Source organism: Filicampus tigris, chromosome 3 (assembly GCF_054856515.1).
Source record: "Filicampus tigris isolate MCC_2025a chromosome 3, RoL_Ftig_1.0, whole genome shotgun sequence".
NCBI classification, from domain to species: Eukaryota; Metazoa; Chordata; class Actinopteri; order Syngnathiformes; family Syngnathidae; genus Filicampus; species Filicampus tigris.
Window position 1 is genome coordinate 7,294,711 of NC_141219.1, and position 13,685 is coordinate 7,308,395.

General features: G+C 42.5%; 2 protein-coding genes and 1 long non-coding RNA gene across 9 annotated transcripts in view; 1 reads left to right on the top strand and 2 right to left on the bottom strand.

The window, feature by feature from the left end:
• Positions 1 to 11,125, bottom strand: part of LOC147149719 (uncharacterized) — a 29,002-nt gene extending 17,877 nt beyond the window's left edge. Inside the window, exons 1-2 of the long non-coding RNA XR_015086300.1 lie at positions 10,659 to 11,125; positions 9,378 to 9,526 (exon numbers count right to left, since the gene is read on the bottom strand). This is a non-coding gene — a long non-coding RNA (uncharacterized LOC147149719). The remainder of the gene's footprint in view (positions 1 to 9,377; positions 9,527 to 10,658) is intronic.
• dbx1a (developing brain homeobox 1a) lies at positions 7,093 to 11,351 on the top strand. Its single transcript, XM_086026743.1, has 4 exons — positions 7,093 to 7,491; positions 7,581 to 7,685; positions 9,416 to 9,615; positions 10,680 to 11,351. Exons 1-4 carry the CDS (start codon positions 7,155 to 7,157, stop codon positions 10,956 to 10,958), a joined length of 921 nt encoding a protein of 306 aa, XP_085882869.1. The 5' UTR covers positions 7,093 to 7,154; the 3' UTR covers positions 10,959 to 11,351.
• A 59-nt stretch (positions 11,352 to 11,410) lies between these two features.
• Positions 11,411 to 13,685, bottom strand: part of nav2a (neuron navigator 2a) — a 160,393-nt gene continuing 158,118 nt past the window's right edge. For all 7 annotated transcript variants that reach the window (XM_086026738.1, XM_086026736.1, XM_086026737.1 and 4 more), the window contains one exon: positions 11,411 to 13,432. In XM_086026738.1, coding sequence (XP_085882864.1) covers positions 13,307 to 13,432 — 126 coding nt within the window. In that variant the 3' untranslated portion in view covers positions 11,411 to 13,306. The remainder of the gene's footprint in view (positions 13,433 to 13,685) is intronic.

A 13,685-nucleotide genomic window follows, 5' to 3' on the forward strand; every position in this document is an offset into this window, starting at 1 on the left:
GACGTCACCTTCGGCAAACCTACGCCAACAACGAAGGAAGAAGGTACACATGGAAATAAGCCAAATGTTTTGTTGCGAATCTTCGATAAAACGCGAGAGGCCAAGTGCAAGAACTGCGCCCGGCCCTTTTTATGCTCGACTGGGACCCTTTCGAACGCACCAACGCACACGCGCACACACACACAAACAGACACTTGTGCAGTAAGAGCGGCAGCAGCCCTGAAAAGATCACTGGTTTCCTGCTGTTATGCAAATGCATCAAAACGCTTGAGTGAGAATTATATATGAATCCAATGAGGCTTTCTCTCTCTTTTAGGAATGCTTAGCCACAAGTACTGAGAAGGCTCAATGGCAAGCGTCCGCTTCACTCCCTGGCCATGCGTATTATTCAGCTTGACGAGACGCAAACTGACATAAGCACCCGGGCTCACTTTCACCCACCGGCAATCCGATTATATGGCCAACACGGCATCAATGCTGCAGGGCCAACAGGCAGCGAAGTCCGTCAAGCATCCCCTCCTCCACCCAAGCGCCTTCTTTCCCCATTCATACCTCTCCTTCTTCGACTGCCCCGCACCGCTACCCCTCCTACGCGCGCACACATACACCTTCAGACGTAGTAAGCAAAACACCGCTGTTGTTGTTTTTTTTTTGTTTTTTTTTTTTTTCATCGGCAAAGTTCGTTTTCTTCACTGAAAAATACAACGGCAAAGGTTTGCTCATTTTTTGCCGAATTTACCCCCGCTTCACTCCCAATCAATGGCGCGCGCACACACACACAGAGCTAAAAGAATGCTCAAATCTCGCACGCTAGCATATATTAAAACATCTTTCAAACATCTCTAGCTAACAAAGACAGTATTAGGCAGCTGCATGCGGTGGCCTCCTGAACCCTGTCTCAGGCCTGTTCATTCCATATTACTCAGAAATATCTATATCAAATAAGTGCTGCAGGTTTGGCCCGAGGAGAGTCACGGCTAATGCCACCGTGGGACTCCTAAGCTAAACCAGTGTTGACAACCAGACAAGTCGGGCTTCTTGAACGTGCCGCGTAGTGACGCTTGGGTGCTCAGACGGGGCACCCGTCGAGGCGGCGGCTGTTTACATGACGCTATAGCCAAAAAGGGCCGCCCGCAGGTGCTGAGAGGGGGGGGGGGGGGGGGCGGCTTGCAAATCGCCCCGCGTCCGTGAAACTAATGTCGAGATGAGATTAAATTTGCGGAGGGGCGCATTTGCATTTTGCAATTGATTCACACTGTGTCACTGTGGCAAATTGTGAGCGTGTGTGTGTGTGTGTGTGTGTGTGTGTGTATTGCTCATCAAGGCATCTCGCAAGGGCTTAATGGAACCTCACTGCCGGATTATTGTTAAAACTTGAAGCCTTGCTTTAACATCAGCACACCTGACTCAGAGTACTCGAGATCTGATGCTATTTGACATAAGGGGACTTAGATATTTATACTAGGGCTGTCAAAATTAAAGCATTAACTATGGAGATTAATTTCAATTTCATAACGCACTAAAAAAATTAACTCAGTTAACTCAGTTTTATTTACTTCCTGTTCACTGTGCAGCCAAACTTAGAGAAGAGTCACTGTCGCAAAGACAAGACTTTTAGGTAGTTTTACTTTAAAAAGTTGCTCGACGGCTCACTGGAGAAATTTAAAATAATTTGCACACTTTGCAAGGCCAAATTCAAATACCATATTGCTTGTACGTCTTTGGTGTGTTGTTCAATTGTTGTATTTTACAGGAAAGTAATCGTATTCAAGGATCAAAGAAAGCTATCAGAACAGTCTTTGAATCGAAATATACTTTTTTCCCCCCCACATTAATTCCAAGATTTCACTCAAGTAAATATCGGTTCCAAGCTCCGTAAAAAAAAATCATAGTTGAAAAATACGATTAATCGCGATCAATTATGGAAAATATTGCGATTAATTAGCTAAAACACTTTAATCGCTTGACAACAGCGCTAATTTATACTGCATTCTATGAATTGCAATATTGGAAGGTGATGTTTAATGTTCCACCTGCCTCTCACTTGACAAGCAAGGATTTGGAGTCAGCGGACAACTATGCTTCCTCTGCACCCCTCTGTTTTGTCTGGTATTAATGAGCAATTAACTCTGCATACATGGTCATGGACAATGGTTTTGGTTGTCAGATTATGCTAATGATGGTGGATGCGCCCGCAGCGTGTGAATAGGGACGGTTGCGGTCTCCCTCTGAGATGGGAAAATGATATGCAAACTGTAGCGACATGCGCTGGCGGATTAGGACCCCGCTCAACATCTATTCTGATGATAGCTATTTGACATGCTTCGAGATAGGGAAGTATAATCCCACTTTGGGAATGAAAAAGGGAAAAAATGAAACAGTTACGCTTTGGTTGTTTGAAAGAACAAAATGGAGGACACAATACAAATGGGGCATGGAAAAGCCCAAGTGAAATCAGCGGAGTTGGATGAGAGTGAAAGAAAAGAAAAGAAGTTGAACTCCCCTGGCCAAGTCAGAGGGGACAGGTGCAGCGTGAGTTCATACAGAGCGCTTTGTGCACTGACATGGCACCGGTCCATTTGGCGAGAAGGGGAGGGAGGGGGCATGTTTAATACAAAGTTAATATCAATTTAATGCTTGTCACTGCGCCTGTGAGTCTTGGGGCTTTGCTAATTCACTCGTGTTGTGAGAGGCTTTTGCGCCTCCTGCGCCAGATGCTGCGAGACCTTGGGCGCGGCCCGTGAAGCGAGGTGAAGCCGCGGCCAAAACACCCCAAGTGGGAATCCATGTTAAGGTGAAACCAGGGGGACAAATGGAACGAACTCAAAAGATTTAGTTGACTTCACGCAGCATCTTGATCGACAAAATGGACAAATTAAGTTCATGGATTGAGATCTGAACTATTTGCGGGCTATGACATTGGTCATTGGTGTGTATTTCGTCGAGTGACACTCTAAAAACAGTTGGGCTAAAAATCGCACAATTTGGGCTCAAAAGTGGACTGATCCACTAATTGGGTCAATTTGACCCACATCTCTCGTGTTGGAGCCACGATTCATGTCAGTCCACTTGGTGCAACAGATTTCCAAGGGGTGATCACTGCTGCATCCTGACTATCTTTTTTTTTTTTTTTAATCTTGATTTCTTTCAGTATTTCTGAAAGCCAGAAAGTTGTCATTCTAAATGATTTTAGTTTCGTGCCATGTCTGCGATCTGCTTTTTTTTTTTTTTTTTTTTTTTTTACCAATTTAAACAACTGAATAAACATCTTCCGAGACTGGTGATTACATAATTCATTTGTTTGTAATTTGGAGTTTGTAGGACAATTTTAACGGGATCCAGTCAAGTGGAATTTACACTTCCACACCTTCAGTGCAAGTACCACATTAACATGGCAGGTAGCACTGGGGTCTACTGAAAGAGATGCAGCATGTAATTAATAGCAAGAACAAGAGGCAGAGAAGGTCCTCAATTAATCTCGAGTAATCGTTGTTGTTCTCCCAACACAGAGAATAGATGCTTGTATTGGTGTACGCTCTGTTTGTATGTGCCGTGTGTGTGTTTAAGTTGCAGCTCTTTGAAGGTTTATTAACATCTATGTTAATTTACAGAAGCATGTCCATGCATGTTAATAATAAGATAATGATATGCTTTGTGTGAACATTCTGGTGTGTATACTGTAAAACATTGAATTCAATTCTATTTTACATATCAGTTTTGTCAATTTCAACTGGTAGTGACAAATGAACAGTTTGAAGCAAGCACACCCGACCTCTTATTTGAACAGCGGTGCGCCAAGGAATACGTTTAAAAGTGTGTTTTAATATGTCTACGCGTTTGAATGGATTCAAAAGTGTTTCAAGTGCGTGGGTGGGGTAAAACTACACGCTGACTGGTGTGGTGTCACACGAAGCCGCAACCAGTCAGCACAATCTGTCGCACCACGGCCTGCTGAAAAGACGGGGAGTTCCCTCTCCTCGCTGCGCCCACGTCACCAATAAATAATGAGGGAATAATAAACAGTAACCACCTGTCGGACTCACGGCACAATGGGATGACCCATGGAGGGGCTCTCATGCATGGGTAACATACTCAGCCCCCTTTTCACTTAATGCAGCAGAAACACACACACGACACAATGGTGGAGTTCATCTATTTACTAAACTGGACCGTCGCCCTTTCCTGCAAAAGAATGCAGCTGTCTGATCGAAACTATCGACAAATGTAATCTACAGACGTGGGGGAAATGTGTTGCCGTGCGTCAAACATTTGAGTTTGTCGATCTATTTGTTAGATAACAGGCTACATGCTTGTTTGGTCATGATGACGTCAGCGTACGCCATTACTGTATATTGGCTATTAGGTGAACTCCTAAATCTATTTAAATAGTATTTTTAAAATGCAAATGTGGTGGGCAAACATGAAAAAAGAAATGATCAATAACACTGGTCAACTTTTCTTTTTTTTTTACTAATTTTGTTTTAATTAGAGAAGCAAGTAAACTTTTCTAGATTTTTATTTTTTTATTTTTTATTACCGTCAAAAATAGGTTTAGGGGCACATAAAGCCATCCCTGATTAAAATTTGCTCTTGACCAGTGTGATTATTGTAATACTCCATATACGCATGTTCTGATCGTCATGGGTCATGTGTGATAAACGACCAACATATCTTACTCAATTTTGAGCGAGGAGTCTCTATTAATTAGCTATTACGTTTATTATTAATCTCTAATGAGATTTCTTCGTGTATCACTGAAATGTTTTTGGGATGAATTTACTCACTGTTATTTCGTCAAGCGGTTGCATGAAATAAAACCATCTGGATCCAGACACATTTTTAAGTAGACCATGCATCTCCTTAAAAAAAAATGTATATTTAAATTCAGCACCATTTTTTTTTTTTTCAGTGAGGCGAACAAGCATGAGTATGCAGGTTAACAATGCAGTAGTAGGAATTTCAATCTATGCATATAATATCATATGATTTCATAACCATGCACGCACATTAGCATCACTATCGGGAGCCACGTTTCTAAAATCGTGCACTTACGCCCATAACAAATGCCCAAGATAACAAATGAGTGCTGTAACTTGTAGATGGAAGCTGATACGTCAGATTGGTGCTTGGTGGGTGTTAAGAAGAGTGGGCTTGGTGGAGACTATAGGGGCTCGAGTTGTTGTTAATATGTCCGCGATGTGCTTTTAATGGCTCTAATTGAGCCTCGGGCAGCTGTTTTAAGAGGGCAGTTTGCAGCCCAACGCAGCAAAGCTCATAGAAATTCGTCTCGGTCAGGCTGGGCCGCCCATGCTTCCTGCTAACCATCTGCTTAGCTCGTACAAAAGGAGGATTTTGAGGAGCCAAGTAAAGGAATATGGGCTAATAAAAAAAAAAAAAAAAAAAAAAAAAAAAAAGGGGGCTTTGAAGGGCTGGTCGCTTCCCGTGTGATGCGCGTCGTGCGCGTGCACGCCGTGCAAGACGCGCCCCTGATAGGCGTTGAGTGATGTGCAAAGGATCATTTCACGGGGGCGTTCCCTCGGAATGATTACACCGTGGCCACTTTAAAAGTGACTGATGTTAGAACACTAGTCATTTACTTTTGGACTTGATCCTACAGACTGGTTACTGCTTTGAGCTACAAATGTGTACTCGCAGTATCAAGACTGCTTAAAAAAAAACATTCCAGTGTATTTCTATAGCTAAAACGTAATAAACATTTTACAGATGCAACACTTACCCTTCTGTCCTTTAATATTTATAGTATTTCAATAAAGCGGCCTAGTATACTCTATTTTACACACAGAAAATGTATTGGTAGTATATCATCATAATTTGTGCTATAATAAGGTTTACGTGACTGTTTAAGATAATAGAATTTATATGATTTTCAGGTGAATTTATATATTCATTGACGTTTACATTATCGAATTAAAATGAACTTTTTTTTTTTTACTTAAAACTTAATGTATACCGATGTAATTTTTCATTGCATTGCATGCATTTTGTGTGCGCGTGCAGTGTATTTTTTTGCCCCGATTTTTCTGCTTGAGCACTTATGCGGTGTAGCTGACAGAACACTACGATCAGGCCCCGAGTGGCATTAATACGAGTTTTATTTGAGCGCCCAGCGTCCGTCCAAATGAATGCGTTTTAAATCGAATCACAGATGCACTTTTATTCAGCCGGTTAAAATAGCAGAACAAAACCGTCTTTAGAAATACCGCTTTTTTTTTTCCTTCTCTTCCCTCTTGGAAGCCGGGAGAGGGAGGCAGAGAAAGGCCGTCCGAGGGGCGCCTCATGCGCAGCTGAGGCTGACAGTTAAAGTTCATGCTCCTAACAGGATCAGCAGCGCACACTTCTCCTGTTGTGCGCGGCGAGCCGCGCCTGTGCACAAAGTGATATTTAACACATCTGTTAAAGCGTTTTGATAGCGACAATCCCGTTAAGACATTATTCCATGACGAGGGCCAGATTGAGTGTTGAAAATCCCATGAAATCCTAAAAAAACTCATTTGCATTTTGGAAGCGTCTCAACCAGCGGGCATGTGGAACTCTTTTTTTTTTTTTTTTTTTTTCTTATGCAAAAATAGAATGTAACGAACACGTTTATTATGATATATCATCAGTTTTTTCTTTCTATAACAGCTCATCCCCTGTACGCTCTAGAAAGCAGCATTTTTCATTATGAATTATATGTGAAAGGAATTGGGGGGGAAAAGTAATGAAAAGCCCACACATAATGAGACAATATGTAAAGATTGGTCTTTAATTAGGCAGCTTGCCTCGGCCCAACACAATACGGTGAAAGGAAAGCGGTCCATATGCAAAACTGATGAGTGGACCTCCTTTGTGGTGGCCACATTGTGTCTTGCTTGCTTATGAAGTCGAATGCAATCATAAATTGCGCCCACCGGCCAATCGCAATGCAAGGGAAGGGGCTATGAAAGCGACCCGTGAGGAGAACTTTGTTTGGCTCCATTGTTGAGCCTGTCAGGCCCGAGAGGGGTGGGCGTCGAGGGGGTTGTGGTGGGGGTCTGCTGCTATAAAGCTCCTGTGCCCGCAGAGACGAGACCACAGAGGACTTTGCAGACACTCGGCGACAATTTGCCCTCGCTAACACACGCGGAGTACTCCTGCAGGCACGAGTCGGGACCATGATGATCCCAAGCGTGATCGCGCCCCCCGCCCTCTATCCGGGTCTCTACCGGCCAGCGGCTCTCCCACTTCACCACAGCTTACCCGCCGCTTTACCGACCCATTCCAGCTTCTTAGTGGAGGACCTACTGCGGATAAACCGACCCGCCGCCTTCCTAAACCGGACGCCGCCGACCGCCGCCACCACCTTATCTTTCGCGGACGCGCGCGTGGATCGAGGTTCGCCCACCGGCGTCGTGACGCGCGAGTCCTTCTCGCCCAAAACGTCGAGCAGCAAGGATGCCACTTTCCTCAAGTTTGGAGTGAGCGCCATCCTTGCTCCGTCGCCAAAGACACGTAAGTTCCCCCCCCCCCCCCCCCCCCACGAACACGCCACGTCACGGCAGCGTGCACCTGATTATAACTTGTCTCACGTTCTTCCGCAGAACCTTCCGCCCCGACAGTCCACAGCATGCACTCCAAGAGCTTCCACATCCCCTGCTTCGATGGAACCTTCCAACCCATGTTTAGGACGCCGTATTTACACGCAGGTATCACCTCACCCATCACCTTCTCCCCAAAATAGAAACACTGAGAGAATGAAAAAAAAAAATGTGTGGTTCTCTTAATGGCCTCTGGCCCAGACCCACCCACCTCCTAATTAACCAATTATCCCTAATCGTCACGCTCTAAATTAGAGGCGGGGTAGCCAGTTACAGCCCCCCAGCTACCCATTGAGGGGCGTTTTTTTAGGGGTATTTTTTTTCCCACAGAGCCCGGGGGGCCACCGGGCTGCAGTAGCTGCCAACAAAAGTTTTTTTCGGCACCGTGACCAATTTGGTCAGCCCCCACTGGGGTGAACCACCCACCCCGGAGAGTGACTTTTACCAGTCATGCACTAATTTCCCCATTAGGCGCCATTGAGAGATTTCTATATTCTCACAAGACCACATAGAGCAAGGGGTGTCAAAGTCATTTTTGTCGAGGGTCACGTAGTTTTGGTTTCCACGTTGCGAAGCCATTTAAATTTCCAAACAAATCCATGGATAATAGTTTTGAAATCCAAAGTCAAGAAAGAGTTTGTTGCACAGTTGTATAATGTATTTTAAAAAAAAAAAAAGGGAGGGGGGGGTTGCTTGGCAAACATGCGTGCAATTTCTAAACTTTGTTAAAAGTCTAAAAAATGGCGCCACCGCTATAAGCTAAACACAATGTTCTGATTAATATTGCGTTTAAGGAATATGATTTCAAGCAGCAAAATCTACCCATTTTCAGGGGGCGGCCATTTTGCCACTTGATATGCTGTCAACTGAAAATGACATCATAGTGCCTGAGCAATCAGGTAATGACCAATCACATCTTAGGCACTGTGATGTCATTTTCAGTCCAGTGCAAGTGGTAAAATGACCGCTTCCTTTAAATGTAAAGTCAATTTGCAATTTTGTTACAGAGTTTAGCAAGAAAAAATGAACACATACCTTGCTTACCTTACACACACACACCTATATAAGGATGTGGCCCCTTGCCTTAAATTTGACACCTGTGACCAAAAAGCATCACGTGTGCACTGGTCCGGCGGGGTCCAATCAGAACCAACAAGGTGCTTCTTGTTTCCATAAAGTGCTTTAAAACGTCCCTGCTGAGGATGTATTTGCTTACAAACTCCTCTCTCTCTCATTTTGCCCCTCCAGTGGGCCAATGGCGAGGTGAGATGAAGAATAATCTCTTAGAAAAGTCTATAAAAGTCTTTCATTCAGACTAATCATAATGGCGACCGAGTCCCTTTTATGGGCTTGGCTGAATGGGCCAACAAAGAAACTCAGCGTCCTCAATAGCTTTTCGTGTTCATTTAATGAAAATGATTTGAGGGCACGAAGAAGAAGAAGAAGAAAAAAAAAGTGCCTTCCCCCCCTTTTTGGGCATCAGTATTCTGGTATGCGGTTGTGTTTAGTTTGAAAGTGTAAATCTCCCTTTGTGGCCGTAATATATGGCCTTCGCCGCCTGTCCAGAGTCTTTTCTGTGTTAGTTCATTACTACACAATTACCGTTCACGCTTTATTAACTCTTCTATCCGCCCACGCAGGCCTCCTTCAAGGAAACGCTGCCTCTTTAACATACCAATACTCCCAATGTGCTAATTAGTCACCTCGTGCCATTTCACCCCAAAAAACTGAGACCCAGTGCCTACACTCGTTGATAACAACGCACGGATACGTCATTAAATTAGTGGGTTTGGTATTTACCAGTTGTTGTTTTTTTTTTTGGTATGATCTTCTCACAGCTTCTTCCGCCGTGCCAATCCCAGGAACCTTCTCGTGGCCGTTGGCCGCCCGAGGGAAGCCCCGCAGAGGGATGCTACGGAGGGCCGTCTTCTCGGACGTACAGCGCAAAGCTTTAGAGAAGATGTTCCAAAAACAAAAGTACATCAGCAAGCCGGACAGGAAGAAGCTGGCCTCCAAACTCGGCCTGAAAGATTCACAGGTAAAAACATCTTGATAAACAACCATATCGAACGTACGGTCGTACTTACTCTTTTTCACTTGACTGTTTTATATTTAGGGACTATAAGTGCTTTTTCATTCAAACATTTACTGGAATTATTACCTTACTCTTTGTGACTGACTGACAGTTTCGAGTTGTGTTGCTCCCCAGATAACTTTAGCATTTTTATGCTAGCAACTTTTCAGACTATCAACGTGTTTAATCCCTCCCACCTAAAAAAACAAACAAAAAAAACCCCAAATGTAGCTACTTTTAAATTAGTTTGTAAACTTTTGAAAAGTGATTCCAAAGCTAAAACACACACAGGCCCCGTGTTTATACCTGGAAAAGTGCATTGTGAGTAGCTAAATTTACTTGATACATTTTGAATATTTCACCAAGTGCAGTTAACTTAAAACTAAACAAATATAGATACATATAAATAAAGCAAACCTTTTTCTAAATTTGAAAATAAAACGTGATGATAAACAAAGTAGGCTAATGAATGAACAATTTCATCAGTCGACTGGTGTCTTGCCACTGTGTAATATTACGTACTGATCTACGTCAGTGGTTCTAAAACTTTTCACACCATAGGCTACCAACTACAAAAAACTGAACTGTCCCAACCATGACCAACATTAAAATACTGTAATATCATAAAAATACTGGTTTTATTACTCAAATGTATATTTAACATGATTAAGTCACAGTAACTTTTATCATGGTTCTTAAAAAGCTGTACGTAATTAAAATGTACAGATTGCACATAGAAGTTATTTTTTTGGTGATTTTTTTTAACCAAAATCAATAGAAAAATTGCAAATATATTGAACTTACTAGTTATTAGAATAGAATTGTCACGACTCTTTGAGACCACATTTTGAGAACCTTTTTTTTGCCAGCACCTCATTATACCACGTTTAGAGAATCACGGCTTTACGTAATTACGGAATGACGTCACCATGCACGTTGCACGTTTATTTTTTGATTTTTTTTAAGCAACTAAGACTGCATCCTGTTGTTTCATGCACCTAACTCGCCTTGTGTCTCTTGGTCTGCAGGTGAAGATTTGGTTCCAGAACAGGCGGATGAAATGGAGAAACTCGAAGGAGCGCGAGCTGCTCTCGTCCGGCGGCTGCCGCGAGCAGACGCTGCCCACCAAGGCCAACCCGCACCCGGACCTCAGCGACGTGGGTAAGAAGTCCGAAGACGACGAGGAGGACGAGGAGGAAGCTTTCGGCAGGCAGACGACGGGCTCCTGCGGCGTCTCGTCGCCGTCACTCTCTAGCAAGCACTCGGACTTCTCAGAGTCAGACGAAGAGGAGATCACCGTGTCGTAGTGCTTGACACACACGAGACTTTTTTTTTTTCAGGAAAAATTTGGAAGAAGATACCGTCCCGGTTCACGACCCCACAGACGCCATTTAGTTTTCAATTAAAAAAAAAAAAAAAAAAAAGTTTCAACGCCGCGCACGCGCACTGGACAGGATCTGCTTCTGAGCTACCATTTGCTGTTTTTGCACAGCTTCGTTCAAATGTACAGTGTTTTGTACAAATTTGTATGGAATTTTATGCCAGTTGAGTTCATTTTACCCTCACCTTGAATAGAGTTGTTTATTGAAAAAAATGTAGCTATTTCATTAATAATTTATATGAATTTGTTTAATACGTATGTTGTATTATGTGGTGTATATATGTTGATTTTACTTTTTGTACAAATACCAAATAAACATGTTCACAGTATATATTCGAATGTGTCTTGTGAAAAAAAACAAAAAACGGTGATAGCGAATCCAGTCATAATTTTTTTTTTATTGAACCACAATAACTTAAGACTAAGACAGTGATATCCGAATCTCAGCAATGACAAAAAGCACAACAGTGCTCAGATGTAAAGAGACTGTACACAAAATACTCCTTTTCAAGTACTGTAACAAATCAGCTAGAAAAGTGTTGTCCAAAATGCTGAAATATCATTAACTATTTACAAAGTTAACAGTATGTTACATAGCAAAGAAGGCTAAACATTCATTGAGCTGGTAAGTAAAAAAAAAAACAACAACTGACAATAATAGTTCAATGCTGGAACAACATCAACACCTCTCAAGTTTCTTTTGTGCTTACGAGGACCCAAACAAACACACACACTCGACAAATGGGCCACAAAGGTGACGTGCTTCCATGCTGCACGCCACTCTCAGCAGTCAACGGTGCACATTCAGCTTTGGGCTTCCATTGAACATCCCGATGAATGTTGCATAGAATTGGTGACAAAAACAAAGACATTGGATTGAAGCTGTGCTGGGCTACATGACTTTTCTTTTTAACTGCTTGTCTGCCCAACCCAAAAGGCAGCTGTGAGGTTTCAAAAGAATGTACATCCTCCTGTATTATCTTAAAATCCCAAGCATTTTCATACATTTAACCTCCAAATCAGTTTTATCAATACATATCAACAAAGCAGCACTTGTTTCCACATTCCCCTATAGATCTTATCATCAAAACAGTATGCGATCAAACAGGATGGGATGAGGTATAAAAATAGCACACCCACCACTCCACATTTGATTTGAAACAGCAAGCATATTCGAAATGTACTGTAGTGGTCTTCTTATTTCCACCAGCTTCTCATCAGTGGGCAAAGTATGCAAATTCAACTTTACTACACATTCACTCCTCATTCACACAGTATTGGTGTTGATGAATTGTCCACACTTCTGCTCCAAAACTTTGGAGAGAAAGTCGACTCAGAGCCCTCGATGTTTACAGCCTTTGAAACATTTGTCGGGGAAAAAAAAACAAAGTAAGGCATTTTTCTTTGAATAGCACCGATGCATCTTTGTGCTACGAATGACCATGAAGATATTATGCAGTCAGAGCAAGAACTTGTGTGGAGGTAAAAGTGTAACTATTTAAACAGAACATGCAAAAGGAATTTACCGTTAACATGTAATCAATGATGTAATCAATGCAAAAATCTGTCCAATGACTTGGACATTATCACATTAGGCCTATTTCACTCGTTTTTATTGTCTCACGAATATATATATATATATATATATATATATATATATATATTTTTTTTTTCCCCCCTAGATGTATTTCTTATTATGATTTTTTTTTGCTACAGTGTTTGCTGGCTTTTTTGCTACAGTATCATCATCATGCACATCAAAAATAATCACGTAATGAAAAATCTGAATGAATTTAGGGGCGTTTAAGTGTAGTGCAGCTGCATACTATCCAGTAAACTTTTCAGTTAAAGGAGCATGTGTCGCCACCTGCAGGCCTGTACGGTGCACTACCGCCTGATGATGTAACTTGGTGTTGGCGCGCGGGGAGTTAAGTTGACTGATGGCTGGTGCTAATAGCAATGATGCCTCGAACTTTGTCGGGCTGTGTGCTTTTATTCTGTCTGACGCTTGATGTCAAAAGCTCCTTCGCAAAGGAGCCACGGGCCACAGTGGTGAAAAACAAACCAAAACAAAAATAAAACAAGACAGTGCAGCAAAAATTTGAGTTGCCTTTTGTCCTCTGAAACACCTTTTGTCTCTTTTATAAATATTTGGGTTGCCTGCACCCAAATTAAGGTGGCTGGATTTTTCTGGCGTGATCATCAAGTTCTCACAGTGAGAGCAGTCTGTCGGTGTAGATCGTCTTGAAGGCGGATCACGAGGTCGCGAACGCATCACAAGGTGGACTCCAGCGACGAGTCCAGGATGTCGTCCTGGTGGCTGTTGCTGTTGGAGTCACTGTCGTAGCTCTGAGGGCTGGACGACGTCGCTGCCTCCTTCAGCCGCATCAGCATGTTCATCTAGTGGAAAAGTTGTACGGTCTTTAAAAGCGCTCGCTCCACATTCGCTACTATATTTTTGCAAATACGATATTAGCAAGAATTTAGGCGTGTATGCATTTCGGGTGAGATTTCAGAATGAACCTTGACCTTCCTATAACCTTTACAGGTGAATGTAATTCATTAAATTAAGTTATTCGCTAAACCTTTGAACACACATGTCCAATTGTAAAATGTTTCAGTTCTTTTTGCACAACTTGATGTTCTCTAACAA